The sequence below is a fragment of the Lissotriton vulgaris genome, chromosome 9 (assembly GCF_964263255.1).
Source record: "Lissotriton vulgaris chromosome 9, aLisVul1.2, whole genome shotgun sequence".
Lineage (NCBI taxonomy): Eukaryota > Metazoa > Chordata > Amphibia > Caudata > Salamandridae > Lissotriton > Lissotriton vulgaris.
Window position 1 is genome coordinate 1,060,554,243 of NC_141697.1, and position 20,466 is coordinate 1,060,574,708.

The 20,466-nt window shown below is 48.1% G+C and overlaps 1 protein-coding gene across 1 annotated transcript in view; it reads left to right on the forward strand.

Annotated features, from left to right (window-relative positions):
• The window catches only part of DNAH1 (dynein axonemal heavy chain 1), an 822,394-nt gene that overhangs the window by 564,351 nt on the left and 237,577 nt on the right, over nt 1–20,466 (forward strand). The window contains exons 27-29 of the mRNA XM_086939555.1: nt 7,318–7,481; nt 13,881–13,994; nt 15,265–15,453. Coding sequence (XP_086795681.1) covers nt 7,318–7,481; nt 13,881–13,994; nt 15,265–15,453 — 467 coding nt within the window. The remainder of the gene's footprint in view (nt 1–7,317; nt 7,482–13,880; nt 13,995–15,264; nt 15,454–20,466) is intronic.

Genomic DNA, 20,466 nt, shown 5'->3' on the forward strand with positions numbered 1-20,466 from the left:
ATTTGTATACCGAAATTGCTGATTGTTGATTGTTTGTATTGAAAATCGGTATTTGTATACCGAAATTATTGGTATTGGTTCACTTAGCTTTGAGGGCTACTTGACATATTGGTTCTCTTCTGAGAACGAGACATTCTCTGTTTTCAAACAGCGGCGAATAGGAACGTCGTCCCTCTTTGCAGATAGAGAAGGGTAGGTAATGTAGACTTTTTGTCCCCGGTATTAATCCGTCATGCCTACTTTTCTCCCCACTGAATTGTTTGAAGTCGATTGATAACCGATTGTTGTTCTTTAAGAATTGTTGAAGTCGATTAATAATCGATGTTGTTCTTTGAGAATTGTTTGAAGTCGGTTGATAGTCGATGGTTGTTCTTTGAGATCTTCCCTGTCTACAAACTGAGACGAGTAGAAATATTCTGTCTTCCTTTTTGGATAGCGAAGGGCAGGTAATGCAGACTTTTGTCCCCGTTGTAATCCGTCATGCCTGTTTTTCTCCCCACTGATTGATTGAAAACTTGGACATTGTTGTTCCAGGCATTGTTTCGTTTGAGGTATTTTCCGCCTGCAAACAACGTGGAATAGAGATATTCTATCTAGTCTTTGCAAGCAGAAAAGGGTAGGTTATGCCCCTTTGTGAATTCGTCAGTCCTACCCACTCCCCACTGGTTGGTTATTGTGGGGTAGCTCGCATGGTCCGCCCAGGAGACTACTCTTATGGAGGACATATGCTCTCTACTCATGGGCCATTTAGTAGAAATAGACCGACTGGTCCGTCCAGGAGGCTACCCTGGTAAATGGAAGTACATCGCTCGGTCCGTCCAGGATGATACCCTAATGAAGGAATATATGTTCCCCTTTTGATCGATAATCTCGTTCCACCCCGGACCATTTATTGGAGGGGACTCGTCTGGTCCGTCCAGATGTACCACCCCCCCCCCCCAGTGAAAAGGACACATAAAAATATGAAGTGATCACCGTTCCCTACTAACAGAAAGCTTTAGCTCGAAACACGCTAAGGAAGAGAAAGAAAAATAAAAGGAAATCAGGCTAAGTCAGTAACCCCCTGATGAGCTTTTGACTTCACCAAAAATAAGAAACATTAGAAATGGTTCGTAATAAGAAATGTAAAATGGCGAAAAGATTTGATAGCAGAACATAGCCGCGAGGTAGCTAGGCTTCACTGCCTGTTCCTGCTCGCAACATGTCAGCCTCATTGCCCGCCCCGCCCAAATAACGGTCAAATGAAATAGAAACAACTCAATAGGTACCTACCCCCATTCCGGAAACTCCCAGGGTGCAACAGGTCCGCGGTTACGCCCATCCGGAAGGCGAGGCCTCGAGGCACGAGGGGCCCGCCTGACCACGGTCGGGAGGAGATGATGTTGGGCAGGCGGTCCAAAGAATGGCAGAGTCCTCTCCTTCTCTCCTCTCCCGCTGCCCTGCAGGCCACGGGGGGGGGGGGGGGGGGGGCTGTCTTGCCTCAGCCACCGACCACCCCCCCCCCCTTCTGTCTCTCGCCTGGTCTGACCCACGAAGAAGGCAGAAGCCGAAGGCGAGAATGGCGGCGAATCAAGTAGTCCCGCCAGATGTCAAATTCCCTGGATAGTTACAGGTAGTGCTGCCACATGTCGACGTCTGGACAGTTGCAGATAGTCCCGCCACATGTCAAGGGAAAGGGGGGGGCTGTCTTGCCTCAGCCGCCGACCACCCCCCCCCCATCATCAATGGCTGGCATGGCCGATATCGAAGACGACGGAGCCGAGGAACGGCGCGGGGTCGCTGGAAGGGGGAGGTGACGCGAACGAGCCTCCCCCACCTCCCTCCAGGTGGAGGCTTCCAGCGACACCCCAATGCTCTTACTTAAAGAGGGTCAACATCATAAAGCGGTCTTCTGCCCAGGACGGGCACTCGCTCCATATCGCCTCTCCTCAACCTTGAAGATTCTATAAGAGCCGGGGGGCCCCCGACCCCCTGCATGGGTGCCCCCGCCCCCTTCGCCGGGAACCACGACATCGGTGCGACTCCTGCCGGCACCAGCCTCGGATTAGAAATGGCTAAAATGCAGCCACGGCACAGACTTGTTCAGTTCCGGAGGAACACCAGGATGACCCGGTAGGAAAATTGTTGCCGCCCTTCCCACTCTTTGACTCATGGTCCATATTGTTAGACTGTTAACCTTATAGCACAAAACCTTTTGAATTCCCAACGGAAGGCTCAGGGCCAGCCATGCAAGACTAGAGACATTCTGACTGTGCTGGAACTTGCCTGACCCCACCTAAAATGGCGCCGCCGAAAAATGAAATGTATTCGAATAAACTTTGTTGCACCCAGGTTGCGCAGCTTGTCGTCCCGAGATCTATGTGCAGTTTTTGGACAATGAAAGTAGATATGAAGGGCGTTGAGTATGTGCTTGGATAATGAATTGACTTGGGGTGGGTACTGATTATGATTTGGAAAATGAATTGGTGTAACTTAGATAACGAATGAATATTGGATAAATGAATTTTTGAATTAATTAAAATGAATTTTTTTGACATGCATCATGTTTGCTCCGTAAGGTAATTTTAATACGATTTTATTTGCACTGCTGCACTTTTATGCAATGAACTGCCACCAATTTCGTTTATTAAAAGTATTTTTAAGAAAAAAAGCATGGTCGTTGCAGTTGCATTAATGAGTTTTGTAATGCCTTACTACTGTGAGCGAAGAGTAAGTATGATGAAGGATGTAGATCAAAAGGGTTCAGATATTTAGCAGCTACCTTATGAGCCACAAGCAACCGGAAAAGCGTTCCAGATACCCTTAAAAATGACACCACAGAAAATGCCTTCTGACCGTCACCCTTGCACCCGATAAAGACGGTTACGACCAAGTAGCTCATGTAGATACTCAGGTCGTCAATGATTATCTATATGACACCACTGGTCCCTCTGGGCTGAAATGCCGAGATGGCAAGGGAATGCAGTACAAGGAGATCAGGCGAGTATATGGTAGGTAAAAAGATTTCCGAACTACTGCATGATGATGTGCTTTGAATGCTGCCCCCCCACCCCTTCTTCCTCCCTTCTGCAGGTCACGTCAGAACGTCGACTGAAGTATGGAAGAGCGACGGTCGGACCACCGACGAAAAAGGGGAAAGGGGAAATATGTGTTTAGTCGTTATAACAGATAAGCTTTTTAAAGACGTAGGCTTAACATGACTGTTCCTCCTTAGGACATAGCGACTGAGAGGATGGACTGACATAGAAACTGGACAGGTACTGAATGACGAAAAAAAAAAAAAATTGACTAGAAATGACGTATTAAATAATGTAACTGGACGTTCGACTAGGTAGGGAAAGGACAAAGAAAAAAAAAAAAATTATACTGGTAAGGGTTGCCACGGCACCACCTGTCTAGGAAGTTAGAAATATTGCTGATGTTCAAAATGCACTACCCCCTTTCTCACACTCTTATAGATATAGCCAAGCTGTCCGACTGTTCTCCCGATCAATACTTGCCGTTGCCTCAGCCTGGAGAACTTCCCACCACAGGAGGGAACAGAAAAATGGCTTAAGATCCAACCATGGGTAACTAGCACGACCAGGTTAATTACTGATCGACCAGCCGAGGTGTGAGTATTGGTAATTGGGAACGCTCGCAGGCGTGACAAGCGAGAAGGGAAAGGGGGGAAGGGTAGAAAGAGCAAGCACATAGATAAAACAGGATAGTAAAGATACGTAGGATATACAGATAAAAACAGATGTTGTAGGCTAACAACTGTTTCCTGTCTTGTCGTGAATGTCTTATATATGTGTAATACATGTGCCGTCCTCCCTGTCTGAGTTTGTGTATAATGTACGGATCTATGTCTTCCCTCTGTCTGTATCTGCATGTTACCTAACCTTTGCTGTTCCGTGTTGTGAGCGCACTAAATGACCTATTTTTGTACACGTCTCTCTCTCTCTCTCTCTCTCTCTCTCTCTCTCTCCCTACATGTCATACGTGTACCGAATGGCTCGTTTAGATTGCGGACGACTCTCACTCTCTATGAGAGTCTGCCTATTCTCTCTCTTTCATTTGTAAAATTGTGCCCCACCGGCACCAGTCTGATTTGATACATATTGAACGCGAAGGTGTTCAGCGAAAATTGGCCGAAACTAAAATAATTGTATCTCGCCATATTACTGCCTCTCCTTTCTGCAAAAATGAATGAACTTGAATTGGCTGAGAAGGAAAGGACAGGTAAGACGACTAAAGTCCCCCAAATCTGGCCACTTATAGGGGATCTGTATGTCAATGGCACCTTATGTCTGTTCTTCAGAGGCGAACGCCAACGTCCAGATTGAACTCCCAACGCCCGGATTGCCCCATCCCCCTTTTTTGCACCCAAGCGCAAGCGCCCGAAGCATCCCCGCCCCATTTTTCGGTAAAACCCCAATTGCTGTCCCGGATATAAACTTGATACACATGAGTAGTTGTTGACCCTCGAGAAGACCCTGTTTTGCCTGACTCTCGATAATAGCACCCCCGCCCTGTTCGAAAAGGATAGCCAGTCCTGATGGGAAATGTTCTGTAAAATGCTGAATATGATGTAATGCACAGTTGATGGGAACCTCACTTGATTTATAAATAAGACGATGAATAGACCTGCCATGAACCCAGTAGGAATACTGACACGTGCACTGCTTGGCAATGGACCTCTGACTGTGACCAATGAGCGTATCTCCCAAATGCGTAGAATTGAGGGAGGAATTCAGCATGCATAGATATCTTCTTTTGCCATTTCACTGAAACCTTGTCTTGTACCTATTCAAAGATTCACGATCACCGAAGGAGATGGGTCGGAAGTGACGTACAGCCTGGCTGCGGATCTTGGGACTCGTGTGACCTCGACCAAAGGTGGAGCCGCAGAAAAACAGGATACGGGACGAGACCGCAATTTCAACGTGGAAAATGAAAAACGGTGGGCCGCCTTGAAGCCCTCCGTCTGCTGAACCCACGCGTGCCTGGAGTCTCCGTCCCCCTTCTTTGGGCCCGATTGACGGGCCTGCCTGCTTGTTATCCTTTGCTCCCTTGGTCCCTTTTGCGTGTCCCAGGAACTCTGACCCAACTCCACCCTCTCCCCTATCGACTATTTGAACCACACTCACCCTCTTCTCCACGTGACTTTTTGCCAAAGGAACGAACTGCATTCCACTGGGAATAGGGTGCTGCCATAGAACTGTGGGTGCCGAGCATAAGGCGCCGCCAACCGGATTGTTTAGGGAACAGGACTGTGGTCTAACAGCAGAGGACTGACCGCACCCTGCAACGCGAAAGGATAGAACAGAGCTGGACCTATAGCTCCACCGCCGGTGCTCAACAGCGCCAACGAAAGTACTCGGACTAGAGCCTACCAGTGATGGCTCACTGACAAAAAGACACTGGGACGAAGAAATATTGTATATTGAACTGAATTCCGCTCTCAACTACCTGGTCAAAACTGTTCATTGGTTACATTTTTAGTCAGAAACATTTATGCTATGTAGTGCTTTGAAATGGTAGGACCTCGACAAATGCAATCTCCTATGTGCCGTATTCTGCCAAACACATCAACTGTCCATGATTATATACCATATGCTAATATTGACAATGCTAATTCTGCGACCGTCCCTGTTTATATGTACCATCATCGATCACGAAAATGAACTTTTGCTATGTAAAAAGTGGCGACTGTAGAAAAATAGAAATATAGATGTACATACGCAACGTTCATTTCCCTTTTCCCACTCCTCTCCCTGCGCGTACCCTGAATACCGTAAAGCATTTAACTACATCCTACTGCCAGCAAAGGCCTGTACCCATGTATACATGACAGCCATTTTAGGCACCCTGGCCCTTTTTGCCCGCCTAAGATTAGAATCACTGGCTCCCCTTCTGCGTGTATTCAAAATCTCTCTCTCCCTCACATGCATAAACCATGAAGCCCTCTCCCTCTGCACGACCCCGCTGTGAAAGGCAACTCTCCCCCTCGACCCACGCAAACCCCCCGTTCCCTCTTGAAGAGGCATCCTTCGCCCTAGCAGGCATAGCCCTCCCCCAGCTGCACCTGACTGCCCCCGCTCTCATGTACGGGTCATAAGATCTCTCTCGCTCTTTGTGTGACTCTGTCCTTGTGTCCACCCTGGCTACCCCTCCCTTCTCCTCACGTGGGCAAGTCATAAACCCTCTTCTTCTGCAAGACCCTGTCCTTGAGAATCACGGCTGCGCCTGACCAACCCCTCCTTGGCTTCCATGAAAGCCCCTCTGTTGACAAGCCTTCCCTCCGCACTCGATTGTCCACGCGGCATTAATACCACTCCTTTGATGACCCTTTTCCCCCGAGTCCGGCTGACCGCACATGTCCGAGGCCATCGCCTGAGCCAGGAGATACCATTTACTGCCCTTATTGTATGAAGTCACTCCTCTTCAAAGGATCCTCTATTGGTCTTAGCCACCCCACCCCTTGGGCTATGATCAGGCGTACACATCCTACAAAACACTCAGTTGCGTGATTGCCCTCCCCTCTTATCAGCAGGTCAAGGGCCCCCATTGTGAATGTATATGGGTAGGATCACCACGAGGATTATGGGGATGTCTTTCCTTTTGCGTCACACCGTCCTGATTGTGTTATCATGTGTTCTGTAGTGTATAAAAAGCCAGAGTCTCAGCTCACTTGTTAGAGCACCTCCCGAAAGACACTGTGTTTCGTGTCCGAAATGACATGCTCTCCTCATGAGAAATAAACTCTGTTCTTGATTCCTGCTTCCAGCGCCCGTCTCTTTATTTTGGTAACCGATCAATATGGGAGCTAAGAGGCGGTTTGCGCCAGCGGCCTGGGCATCAATAGGATTATGGGCTCGTTTTCCACAGTTAGTTTGAGCTCAAACTACTTTTTGCACCCCTCACCACACCCTGCTCACCTACAGGTTTAGTATACCTCTCTACCAAAGAAAACATCCCTGAGCTCCTCTCAGAAAGCGGGTTGTGGCCCTCATCATGACTAGGCTGATAATGCGAGTAGGTTACCTTGTGATGAAGCATGCCACCTTTAGGTGGGTGAGGGAAACTGTCCTTTAAAAGGGACATCCCCTTAGCACTCTTCTATTCCACAGACCTAGGGGGTCTCATCTGTGTTGTTGGTTTAATGAACTGGCATGACCAGTCCTTCATGGTCATTGCAGTTGTATTGCTTGTATCATGTGGTATTAAAGTTTGCATTATCAGCCCCTCTGCTCTTCAGAACAACCACAACAAACCTGCCTTTGTTGCATATTTGATTGACTGGATCTCTGAATTTTCTTCTTGTTTTTGCAGTTGAGTGACCTGGTGGCCCTGGTGCGTGGTAAATTGTCTAGAATGCAGAGAACTGTTCTCTCTGCTCTGATCGTAATTGAAGTCCATGCCAAGGATGTTGCTGCTAAACTTGTTGAAGAAAAAGTGACCAGTGTAAATGATTTTGAGTGGATCTCTCAGCTCAGGTATAGAATAACCTATTAACTATGAGTCACAAATTACAACTCCTGTGTTTTTTCTCAAATTTGGTAAGGATATTTTGCTTGATGATGTGTTGTGGAACTACTGTGTTAAGTGCCAATGGTCCATTATTCCTTTAACCCCTTAAGTGCTGCGTCGGTGCGTTGGCCGACGGCAGCACTACCTCCCCAGTGCTGCGCACGTCCATTGGACGTTCATTCAGCACTAGTTCGAATGGACAGCGCAGCACTGGGGAGGGAATTGCGCCGCAGCTAAGGTGTTAAAAGGCTTGTTTACATACAAATAAAAATACAAACCTATATCTACTCTAATAAGCTTCACTTAGATACAGAATTTTGTCTAAAATCTACTAACAACATCAAAACAAACCCTACTTTAAGTACTTCAATGTTCATACCTACCTCAGATAGATACAAATGTTGCTATCACATGCAAGCCTTGTTGCCTGGTTCACTTCTACCTGTTGCCTAGTTCAGAGTTTCATGCCCTTCAAGCAGGTGTTCTTTCAGTCTCACGAATGGCTCCGGACTTCTTTTCTCCTTTTTAGAATTTTAAGGTTTTACAGCATATTGTTATTTTTTATTCTTCTTTGTCCCACACTTATTGAGATCAGACTTCACCTGGCTCTGTGTCTCGTTTCCATAGTCTATGGAAGCTACGTTTTGTGATGGAAACTTCTAACCCCATATTTTTCACTTTGTGAATATCCCCAGGCACCAGACTGAATCCTGAAACTCAAAAAACACTGGTCCTGTGTGTCGTTAGGTAGTGCTGTGGGACTCAGCACTAACTTTGTTCTACTCCAGAAGTGATTTGCTGAGCTGCATATAAGCGTCAAGTGCGCTGACATCAGTTCCTTTCTTTCTCTACCTTCAGACGTGTATCCAGAGCTCCACTCCTTTTTTCTCATTCTTTGAAGTAAATGTTTCTGTCTGATTTTCTTACTTAAATTCTTCCGGTGTGCAAGGGAATATGTCATCTGCTAAGACTTCAGGGTTTAAAACTTGTAGGCACAGTCACAAACATATATCTGTGACAGATCCTCAACAGGTGTGCCTCTGGTGTTTGGGAATGGTACATGATCCCAAGGTCTGCAACTACTATGCCCAGATGAATCTGAAAGCCACTCAAGAACATCAAGCAAAGCTCTTTGTGGCAAAACACTGTGAGTTTCAATGCATGTCCTGCTCCTGGTCGAAGGAAAGAGTGCGGCCCTGTTTCTGCTCATAAAGCCGTTCCCTCAGCAGATCTTTTTCACAATCAAAGTGCTCTGGTAAATCCGAAAAGAAGCACAAAAAGTCCTAGTGGGACTCTGACTCTTAACGCCATTCTCATTCTCCAGAGAAGGCATGAGAGTGTCACTGTGCCTCCAGGTCTCGCTCCATTTACAGCAAGATGCTGATTCTATCCTTGATCTCATAGGTGACCTCGTAGCAGGTTGCGACCTTTAGAGAGCACATACTGCATATCTTCAGCAAGCTTCCGTCTCTCTCTCTCTCGTGTGCCATCAGGCCCCAGGGATACCCAGGGGCCTCAAATTAGTTTGCCACTGATCCTGTGTGTGCCCTTAGAACTTGCTTCAGGTTCTACACTGGCGTGAGTGCCAACTTCTGGTCCAGTACCAAAATATTCATCTTGTGAGCATCAATGCCGGTACCAGAGGAGGATCCACAACTTATTGGGGTATCCGACTCTAAGCCTAATTCACCCTGACTGATATAGCACCCAGTTCCTGATGTGGCACAACCAACACTCAGTTCCTCTGACAATACCATTACCGTGCAGTCTCACACAAATGCTGCACCAACCTTTTGGACTCAAACCAGAGTCAGCCCTGTAGAAGTTTGTCTTCCAATCGAACCTAGACACCACTGTTTGTCCAAGGAAGGCTTTTTAGACAAGAGTGGTGGTCCAAGGCCATGCATGGATGAGATCCTCCTTGGGTATCCAGGCATCCCTAATGGCAGTGGCAGCCGGCATGGCTCGGAGGTGGCGGTGGGAGGGGGGGTCGTGCAAAGAGTGTGGGGGTCTCGCACATTTAAAAAAAACATTAAAAACAAAAAATAAATAAACATACTGTTGCGCTGGGTGCCGCGTCCCCGCTCCTGCTCTTTTCCGACAGAAACAAAGCTCGGCTCCACTGACCAATCACAACACTGCTATGCAGCATTGTGATTGGTAGGCATCCAGGCTCCCCATACCAATCACAACACTGCAATGCAGTGCTGTGATTGGTGTTGAGTGTCCTGGTTGGACGCCCAACCAGGGAACGGGAGCCTGGGCTTGTTCCCCATGCAGCCTGCATGGAGAATGGGGAAAGCGCGCATGAATGGTTTGGGCGGCCGGAGAGGGCAAACCGCTCCTCCCCTGCCCTGCTCCAAGAGCAGAGCAGCCACGCCCACCCGCCTACCGTCAAAGAGACAGGAAACATAAAATGATAATAACTGAAAGTTATTGTAATTTTACGTTTCCTCTTCTCGCACTGCTTGTAAGCAGTGGGGCAACTCTCCACCGCTATATCGGAGGAGCCGCCACTACTTAATGGACATGCCCTATGGTGTTTCCCATTTATTCGGAGAAAGACAGCTGCATCTCGGAACCTGCTTTGGGTTTTTTGACACCAGTTCAGCAGTCTCTCCAATCAGGAATATGCCAGGAACTTGGCATACCAACAGTGTCAACCCCCGCTGGTCACACTGCAGGCTTCCCAGTTCTTTCCAGGTTGGCCTGTGGACCCAACAGACAAAGGCCAGGCCGTCGAGGTCAGTGCATGTCTCAATCCCCTGCCCTTCCAGTTTCAAAACCTCTTTAGTGCACCTGTGGTGGCATAAAGCCATCCTGTAGGAGGGTGGATAGCCACTTCCTTCAGGGGTGGCAACTGGGCTACACCTTGCCTGTCCTTTTTGACCCACCACAGCTGCTGCATACATCAGAGCAACCTTCAGGGACCATGTGCCCTTTTTACGCCAGGAGGTGTTAGTTCTTTTGGCCAAAGGAGACATAGACATTTACAAGCCTCAGATGTGGGAACTGGCTGTTATTCCTGCTACTTACTTGTGCCGAAGAAGGACAGAGGCCTTCATCCTATTTTGGATCTTTAGCCTCCTCAAAGCCTTTCTCCGAAAGGGTAAATTCAAGTTGCTAATGCTGGTCCAGGCTCTATTTACCCTGGATCCTGGAAACTGGATGGTGGCATGGGACCTGAGGATGCCAAAATTAACATTGCAGTCTTGCAGACCCACTAGTTTCACCTGCGGTTCAAGGTGGGCCACAGGCACTTTCAATTTGCAGTGCTCCTTTCAACCTCACCTGTGCCCCTTGGGTGTTCACCAGAGTGATGTTGGTTGTCAATATCCATGTTCAGATATTGGAGTCTGAGTCTTTCCCTACCTCGGCGTCTGCAAACCTTGTGACAGTATTGGAGTTGTCAATCAAGCAGCCTCTGTTTTGGGTCTCTTAGCATGGCTCTGTGGCTTAGTGGCCTACTGGCCTCCTGATCCTGCTCGCCAACCATCGCAGGTGACACATGCAAGCCCTGCAGTTGGATCATAAATCTCAGTAGGCCCAGCACCTAGAGAACTTTTCAGATTTCATCGAGATTTCAGAGGAGGCTGCGAAAGATCTGCAGTGGTTGCTGCTCGACTGCAACTGAACCAGAGGCAGACCTCTTTACCTACCTTGCCCAGAGCTGAAGGTGGTGATTGGTGCATCAATTCTGAGTTGGGGAGGTCATCTGGGAGAGATGGAGACCAGAGGATTCTACTTTCCAGTGGAGACTTGCCTCCACATCAACTTGATGGCATTGTGGCCGATTCGCTTGGCGCTGCAGGCCTTCTTGCTAGCCATCAAAGAGAGGCTGTAGCAAGTTCTCAATAAAAACACCTCCACCATATGGTATTGCAACAAACAGGGCATGGTGTGGTCCTGGGTCCTATGCAAGGAGATTCTGTGTCTCTGGAACTGGCTGCATCATCAGGACATCCCTGATTATACACCACTTGTAGGATCTTTAGATGCCAGGGCCAACAAACTCATGCAATGATACCTAACGGATCATCAATGGCAGTTAAACCTGGGGGTGCTGCAGGGCATCTTCCAACAATGGGTTATAACCCTGGTTAAATCTCTGTGCTACTTCCAAGAACATGCAGTTTCAACGATTTTGCACGCTGGAGTTCCCAAGAAGGCTATCTCTTGGAGACACATTCCAGATAGACTGGAGGGCAGGGCTCCTGTCTGCCTTCCTGCCAGTATCTCGCTTGCCCTGAGTTCTAAAAAAGACCAGGAACGGCCGGCACAAGTCATCTTTATGGCTCAAGATTGGTCCAGGAGAATATAGTCTCTACTACTTCTGGGTCTGAGTATCGGTCCTCCAACTAAGCTGCCGCTTTGCGATGATCTTCTGTCACAGTAGCAGTGAAGAGCCTTGCAGCCAGACCTCTGTAACCTACAGCGCCACGCGTGGAGATTCAGCAGTGGCAGTTGATCTCCTTTGATCTTCCTTCTCAAATCAATTACATCATTCTGACAGCCGGGTGCATTTCCATGAAATCCGAGCATGCCAGCTTTGAGATAAGTTTGTTGCTTGGTTTGGCACCCATCAGACTGACCCTTTTCCAGGTCATAGTGTTAGATGTCTTATTTCGTGTTTGGCTCAGCAAGGTGTTGCAGTGGACACTGTTAAAGGTAACTTGTCCGCCCCATAATTCTTTATATATTTGCCGGACATCCATCGTTGTTAAAATAACTTTTTGTGATAAATTTTCTTAGAGGTTATCAACATGTGTTTCTGCCAAAGCCCTTTGTGGTGCCACAGTGGGGCTTAAATGTAGTTCTCACTTTCTTCATATTTACCCCTTATGAGCTGATGCATAGTTGTCCATTGCACCTCCTAGCCTTGAAAACGTTTTTTATGATTGCAATAACATCAACATGGCCTGTGAATGAACTTCAGTCCCTCTCCGTCCAGAAGCCTTATGCAACTTTTTTACCAGACAAACTGGTATTAAGAACATGAGTTGCATTCATGCCGATGTTATTTATGCCATTTCACGTTGGACAACTCATCACTCTTCTCACCTTTGCTCCACCTCATTCGTTGAAGGACTCCATTGCTTGGACCCCAAGAGAGAACTGAGCATTTACATCGATCGAACTAAGGAGCATTTGAGTGACAATCAGCTCTTCGTGATGTTTTGTCTCTGGCAAAGAAGGGAAAGCAATGTAGAAGCAGACCATCTCACAATGGATAGTCCTCTTTCTGTTAAGATCTGCAAAGCATTGGCCAAGAAGATGCCTCTGTGAGGTTTTAGGGATCATACCACAAGAGCCAAGGCTGCTACCACTGCATTGGCATGTGGGAATGCCTGTTCTGGATATTTGTCAGGCTGCAACGTTGGCACCAGTGAACACATTCACGAAGCACTCTTACTTTGAGAGTTAGGTCCATTAGGATGGGTATTTTACCCTTGGGGCCCGGCAGAACATTTTGAGAAGAGCCCATCCATAACCCTACCACCTTGTGTGGTACTGCTTTGCTATCTATTCACAAGGGAGGAATCTGCAGTTAGAAGTATCCATCAGAAGAACAAGTTGCTTTCCTTCTGTAATGTAATGTGGATTTGTAGAGTACTGCTTGGCACTCGCGAGGGTATCCAGGTTGCTGTTGCAGTTTTCTGATGGATACTCTATGTAACCACAGGTTCCTCCCAGCCCGCCTTACTCCGTGTTCTGTGGAATAGTTTACTTTTCCATTTAAATATGCCCCAATTTGCGAATTTGCACATTGGTCCTTCCAATTTGCTGACTAGCTCTGCCGTTGAAGATATAGGCTCACCTAGTAAATGGTGGTGCATGGGTGGAGCTTATGTGTGGCTCTGCTCGTCACTTCTAGAGTGGAACGAGGTCGGCGCAGAGTCCCATGGCACCAACTATCAGCGTGCATAAGCACTGATTTTGATTTTCCGGATCTGGCCAGAGATATTCACTCTGCGAGGAATCCGCAGTTAGATAGAGTATTCACCAAAAAGTGCTTTACTGACGGTAAGTAACTTGCTCATCTGCTATCTGAAGTTTGGAACTATCCACAGACATGTGATGTTCAATGAAGTCTGAAGGTTAACTTGCTCTTTGTTGCTCCTTCTTGGTACCCCGATGAACCCGGTCTACTGGCTTCATGCCACTCTTTGTTATGTTGACTGCATTGTAAATTCTCATATAAAGCACTTTCGTCCCTGTCTTCAATGCCCATAATATTCTGCTTCTTGTTGTATGACACCCGAAATAGGGAACCTTCTCGAATCTTACAAAAATGATCCATTACTTTCATAACTGGTTTTATTATATTGCCATTTATATGTCCTGAAATTATATTTTATTGTTAGATACTACTGGACAAGGGACGATCTCTACATCCGAGCGGTGAATGCAGAATTCATTTATGGCTATGAATATCTTGGGAACACAGGACGTCTTGTGATTACTCCTCTGACTGACAGGTTTGTAAGTCTGTAGTTTCATGGCATACAGATGTTATCAGTATGGTGTTTGAGACACATGGGATTAGCATAAACTCACGTAAATATTAATAGGTGCCAATTTTAGAATAAAGTGGTATTCTATGCAGATATCTATCAGCAGCAGATTAAGCTAGTTGGGTCTCTGAATTAACCAATGTCTACATCCGTTATCTTTAGTGTACCTTTTTGATAACTTCTCTCACCAAATAAAATCTTAGATTTAGAATCTTTCAACAAATGACTAAAGTAAAATATCAATCAACAGTGGGAGAAGATAGTAATCATCATTAGAGCGTTGACGTTCTTATTCACTTCTCCAACTGTTGGCCTTTTAACCCATGACAGGGGTTTACTTTTCCAACTTGAGCATATTTTTACCAGACCAAAGGTAAACTATTTTCTGTTACCTTTCTATTACTTTTTGGTTTGAGTTACATTGTTTAGGATTTAGCAAGACCCATACCCTAAGAGGTCCTTCTCCTTTGTTGTAAAAAAAAAAATTGGTCAGTGGATATTGTGTAAGTCAAATGACTAGATGTATGGTGGTTCACCAATATGCCCAGAACTAGGTTCAAATTGTGTCAGAGCTATCTATACACCACGGTAAGTGGCCACCATAATCTAAAGCAATCTGATGCCTCTGTTGTGTACAGCTTTTGTTTTTCTGAGATCACACAGGTTGAAAGGGGAATAGTTCTTACTTTTGCTTCCTTAAAATAGTTATGTACAAATGCTTATGTTACTTAATATATTGGTTAAGGCATTGCAGATTAAATTGCATATTATTTATATACTATGGGGAGGACGAACCTGAGATAAATCATTTATAATTCTTATCTAACCCACATTTATTTATTTTCAAACTCTAATGGTATTATATAGCTAAAGCTCTGTCCGGGCTACGATTTAGTGGAGGAAAACGTAAGTAACTGGATTCCTGTTGCCACAAACAGCAAGAAAGGAAATAACTACACAGTTTCATAGATAGGTAGTGCTTAGACACCACTGCTTATAGAAGCACTCCAAAACCTTAAAGAAAAAGCATCTGGACATCAATCATACTATGCTTTGGAGAATGTATTTTTCATGTATCGTGGATATGTTCAGTCAGTAATATAGGATATAGTCCCAATAGGAGAGGGAGGGTCATTTCCTGTGCCCGAGGAAGATGTATGCTTGGGGCTCTTAAGTACTCTTATCTTGAAAAGTGTTTGTGTTTGTGACCTGTTGTTTCCTCTATTGTGATTAGGTGTTATCTGACACTGACTGGAGCCCTGCATCTCAAGTTTGGGGGAGCCCCAGCTGGCCCTGCCGGGACTGGGAAAACTGAAACTACCAAAGATCTTGGCAAAGCTCTTGCCATACAAACTGTTGTATTTAACTGCTCTGACCAGCTTGACTTCATGGCAATGGGAAAGTTCTTTAAAGGACTCGCCAGGTATGTCCGCTTATAAAAGCAATGTGTTGTTCTATGTGAAACCTATCAGTAGTGTAATTAAGAACCACACATGGTACTACTGTAAATCAACTGAATGTGCCTTGAGACACTGCTGCTACCAGTGACCTAAATATCTAGGAAGTAGATGACCACATTTCCAAAGCTAACTTCGCCTTTCATATCGACACAACTCTATAGGGATATTACTATGAGGAGGGATATGAATGTGCCATAGTTCAGCCAAATGAAAACTACTATAAAGTATACGACTATGCGGTGCTGAATGGGTCACGTTCTGCTTCTTGACCATGGTACAATGAAGATGCTCTGAATATGAGAATTCATCAGAAGTATTTTTGGACATTAGGAATCTTGCCAGTAGCACTATGAGAAGTGAACAGACATGTGTAAGCAAGCAGGGACCTTATCGAGAAATCATCTTCATGGAATTTGTAACACACTTCACTACCCAGGAGCATGAAGACACAGCGGTTATTTGAGTGTAGGAGAGACAGTCTGGTCTGGGGAAAACTGCCAGGAGCAAAGAAGTCTGTTCAAGGTACTTTCTAGTTCAGAAGAAGGGCCTGAAGACAGAATATAGGTGGGTTTTGAACCAAACTGCAGCAGTCAATTGAGTGATAAATTTTATGATGCTAACACTTTACCAAACGAAGTGTAACCCACAGATCCACAGGACACACATTTCCGCATGACTTTTGGACACAACAGGCCATTTCTTGGCTTCACAGTGAGTAATGGTTTCTTCTAGTTTAAATCCCACCATCCAGCCTAGAATCTGATCAGAGATCTTTCTCCAAGTTCTTGGCTATAGTAGGGGGATTATAGATACCTAATTCTTGTGTGTAGCTGATATCCTATAGCACATAATTAGGGAGTGTTCTAGAGGCGTTATTGTGAAATAAATGCATGTCACCCAAATTAATAATAATACTGAGAAAAGGGGGGCGGAGCTAGCCAGCGTCGATGTCGGACGCGTGAGCTTTCGGCTCCTCACCAAAGCCCCGAAATATCCAGCTAAAGTATCCTGAATAGTGCCCGATTTGCAGTGTGCGAGGCCCCTCCACCCCCCCGGTGCCACCGACCCTGTCCACGAAGCCTGGCGGACTTGAGCGGGCGCTCCACTCTGAGATATTGTGGCGGAGGTCCGCGACGCGGAGAGCTGGCGGACCAGGCCTGAAGCCGCGGTCTGCCCTGTGGTGCGATCCGGGCGACGTCACCTGACGTGCGGCCCCAGAACGTTAGAGGAGTCGGGGGCTCAGCGCGTGAACGCTCGAGAGGACACTTTGCCACCGGGACGACCCACTACTCTCCCCTGAAGCCCCGCAGCGGCCAAATCGACGCCCCCACAGCGCCCCCACTCAGGAGACCCGTGGCAGAGGGCACCGTGAGTACATCGGCAACCGGCGCGGTGCGCAGAAACTTTGAGGCGGCCAAGGGCAGGGACGGACCCCATAGCGCTCAGGACCTACAGAGCGCCGGCGCAGGAGACAGCAGGCACAGGCGGCAGCTGGACGGGGGGCTACGACTGCTCAGCGAAGTGAGAGGGTTTGACCAGCACCATTAATAGCGGCGACATTTCCCCTGGAGACGCCATCTTGGCAGGACTGCTCCTCCTGCCCACGCAGGGCCACTGGTGGCAGTGTACGGCAGGCGACACACTTCTGCGTCCCCGTCTATCCTGAGACGAGGGGTACACCTTCGGAAGCGCGCCCCACAGCGCTAAGGAGGAAACATGGGGAAAAACGATAGTACCCAGGCGAAGCTCTCCTTTGACCGCCGCAGGCCAAAGGGTTCCGAGGTGCTAGCCCCGGAGACCTCCCCTAAAGGACCAGCGACGGTGACCCCGGCTCCCTCAGAGCTTAGAGAACTGTTGGCTTCTATGGAGAAGGGCATCCAAAACAGCATTGAGGCAGTGGGCTCCAAGATTGACGCTTTGTCATACCGCATGGACCGAATGGCGGAGCGGGTAGACAAGCATGCAGAACGCCTGGACATGGCGGAACGCCGCCTCACGGAGACCGAGGAAGCGCAGTCCGAATGGGATAAGGACAGGAAGCAATTTGGCAGGCTGCTGCAGGTAATCCGTGACAAAACTGAGGACTTGGAAGCGCGCTCCCGCAGATCGAACATTCGTATAACGGGGGTGGCAGAATCAACTCGGACTGGCAAGATGGAGCTCTATGTAGAAAACTTGCTGAAGGTACTGCTTGGAGAGGAAGCCTTCTCCCCGATGTTCATTGTGGAGCGTGCACATCGCACGCTGGGACCCCAGCCACAGCCTGGCGCGCCTCCCCGTCCCATCATTGCGAAGCTCCTGAATTACAGGGACAGAGACATTGCTTTGCGCTTAGCTAGGGAGAAGGGTAAACTTCAGATGGAGGGCATGGACATTTCCTTATACCCGGACTTCACTGCCAAGGTACAAGAGGAACGCCGGCAGTTCGCTCCGCACAAAAAGCAGCTACGCGAGCTGGGGCTCGATTACGCGATGCTTTACCCTGCTAAACTAAGAATTAATACGGGTGGGAAATCGTACTTCTTTACAGATCCCAAAGAACTACAAAAGTCACTGAAGGTGTGGGCCCGGGAGCGCAAGGAGCAAAGACAGCACCAGAGTGAGGAGGCGGGCTCGGCTTCGCACATGGATGAGCAGGACTGAGGAGACTTCGCTGGAAGGGGTTGCCCTCCTCCTGGAGGCCTGGACTTGACTCCCCACCGAAACTGTGATACACCTCCCCCGGTGGGGGCAGTAAGTTCGGTAAAGTGGGGGATTGTGCGTTGTGGGGGGGAGGTAGCGATAGCGCTGGAGGGCGTCCTACTTACAGGGAATCTGGGGACAACGACGCGGGGTGCTGCGGTGAAATGGAACTTACACTGAAGGTCGGGATTGGGAGGCGCTGGGGATGGGGGGGCAGGGGATCCACCCCCCCGCTTGTTAATTGAGGAATGCAAATCGTTTTGGGCACTGAACTGATCTTGGGGCTGGACTGAGGCACCGGACTGAGGGTATATTTTGTGACCGTTGGTGGTTTTGTACAGTTCCGGCACGCTTTGCCCCAGTGCTTTTGGCTGAGACTCTCCCTAGGGAGTTGGGTTTCGAACTGTCTAATTGACTCTGGTTCTTTCTTCTTTTTTGGTTGATGGGGAATGTTGTGGGGACCTGTCTGGCCGGGTTGGGGGTGGTCAGCTGTGGGTGGGAGTGGGTACTAGGGGTAGGAACAAACGCTAGGTTTGTTGTATTTTTTCATGTTGAACTGTTGAAGTGCCCGAAGTTTGCTACGAGTGTTTGGAACTGTGGAAATTTCAATGTACGGAGCGGCTGGCTAGCCGCGTATGGTGACGACCCAATGCATTGCTGTGCTCTCCCTACCCCTGATTTCACAAAGGTCTGTAACATGATGCAATGTCTACTGCTGTAATGTCTGCTCACACACAAGCCCACAACACACTAAAGCTCCTGACCTGGAATGTGCGGGGATTGAATAACTATCGTAAGCTGCGAAAAGTCCTTAGCTATCTCCACAGACATCACGTAGACGTAGCCCTATTGCAGGAGACCCACTTGCCTACTAACAGTAAAATGTTGCAAACCAGGGGGTTGGTGGGCAACATCGTGGCAGCGGGTTTCACTACCCACGCCCGTGGGGTGCTTATTTGGGCCAATCCCTCCTCGAGATTGAAGTTGACGCCGGTGCATGTAGATTTGGAGGGTAGGTATGCCCTTGCTAGGTGTGTGGGAAGAGGACTGGATCTGTTGTTGGTGAATGTCTATGGCCCCAATTATGATAGCCCGGAGTTTTACACGACCCTGTCTGCCGCATGCAGGCCACACGCTCAGCCGCAAATGTTGTGGGGAGGGGACTTTAACTTCGTGTTTGACCCCGCCAGGGACCGCTCCACGGGCCCGACCCGGAGGCCGGTCGCATCTGCTGTCTATATGAAAGCGGAGATGACCAAATTGAACCTAATAGACGTCTGGAGGGATAAACACCCCATGCAGGGAGGATTCACACACTACTCAGCCTACCACAACATACACACGAGGATAGACTACTGGCTCGCCTCCCCTCCGGTCCTAAGTGCAATTAGCTCATGTGAGGTTCTTCCGCGCACCCTCTCTGACCATTCCCCTGTGCTGCTCTCCCTTTCCACTGCCAGGAAGGGGATTCCGCCCTATACCTGGCGGTTCCCCCCCTTCGCGCTACTGGACGACGCCTTCCGAGGGGAATTGGCGGAGGATATTGTACTCTACTTCGCTACCAATCTCAAATCGGTTGACGATTTCTTTACGGTCTGGGAGGCCTTTAAAGTGTATATCAGAGGAATGGCCATGTCCAAACACTCCAGCGTGCTACGCACCATTAGGCGAGACCTTTCCAATTTAGAAATGAACTTGGCGGACTTAGAGAACCGCGGGCTGGCGGCTCCCAGTGGCGATGATGGTCCGGCGCTGTCGCAACTGCTGTTGGAATATAACGCGCTGGCGGACAGAGAAGTTCTCTTCATGGGCAAGTACGCCACGGCTCGGGCATATGGTGAGGGGGAGAGACCAGAGGCGTTATTGGCTCGTATGGTCAAGGGCTCCCGGAGACCCTTGGTGATAGACGAACTGCAGACTCCGGAGGGGGATAGAGTCACGGAGGAAGAACAAATACTGGAGACCTTTAGACGCTACTATGCGGAACTCTATCGTTCCAAGGCAGGGGGTGCGGAAGCCGAAATAGACGACTACCTAGACCACATCTCCATGTCTTTCCTCAAAAATTCGGATAGGGAATTTCTGATGGCCCCATTCCACGAAGACGAAATTTTAGAGGCCCTGGGGAGCATGAGGTCGGGCAGTGCTCCGGGCTCCGACGGTCTTACAGTGGGCTTTTACAAAGCATTCGGAGATCTTCTGCTCCCGCAGTTGGTCACTCTCTTTGACACTGTTTGTGAGAATGGTGAAATGCCCCTCTCCATGCGGGAAGCCCTGCTGATTACGATCCCCAA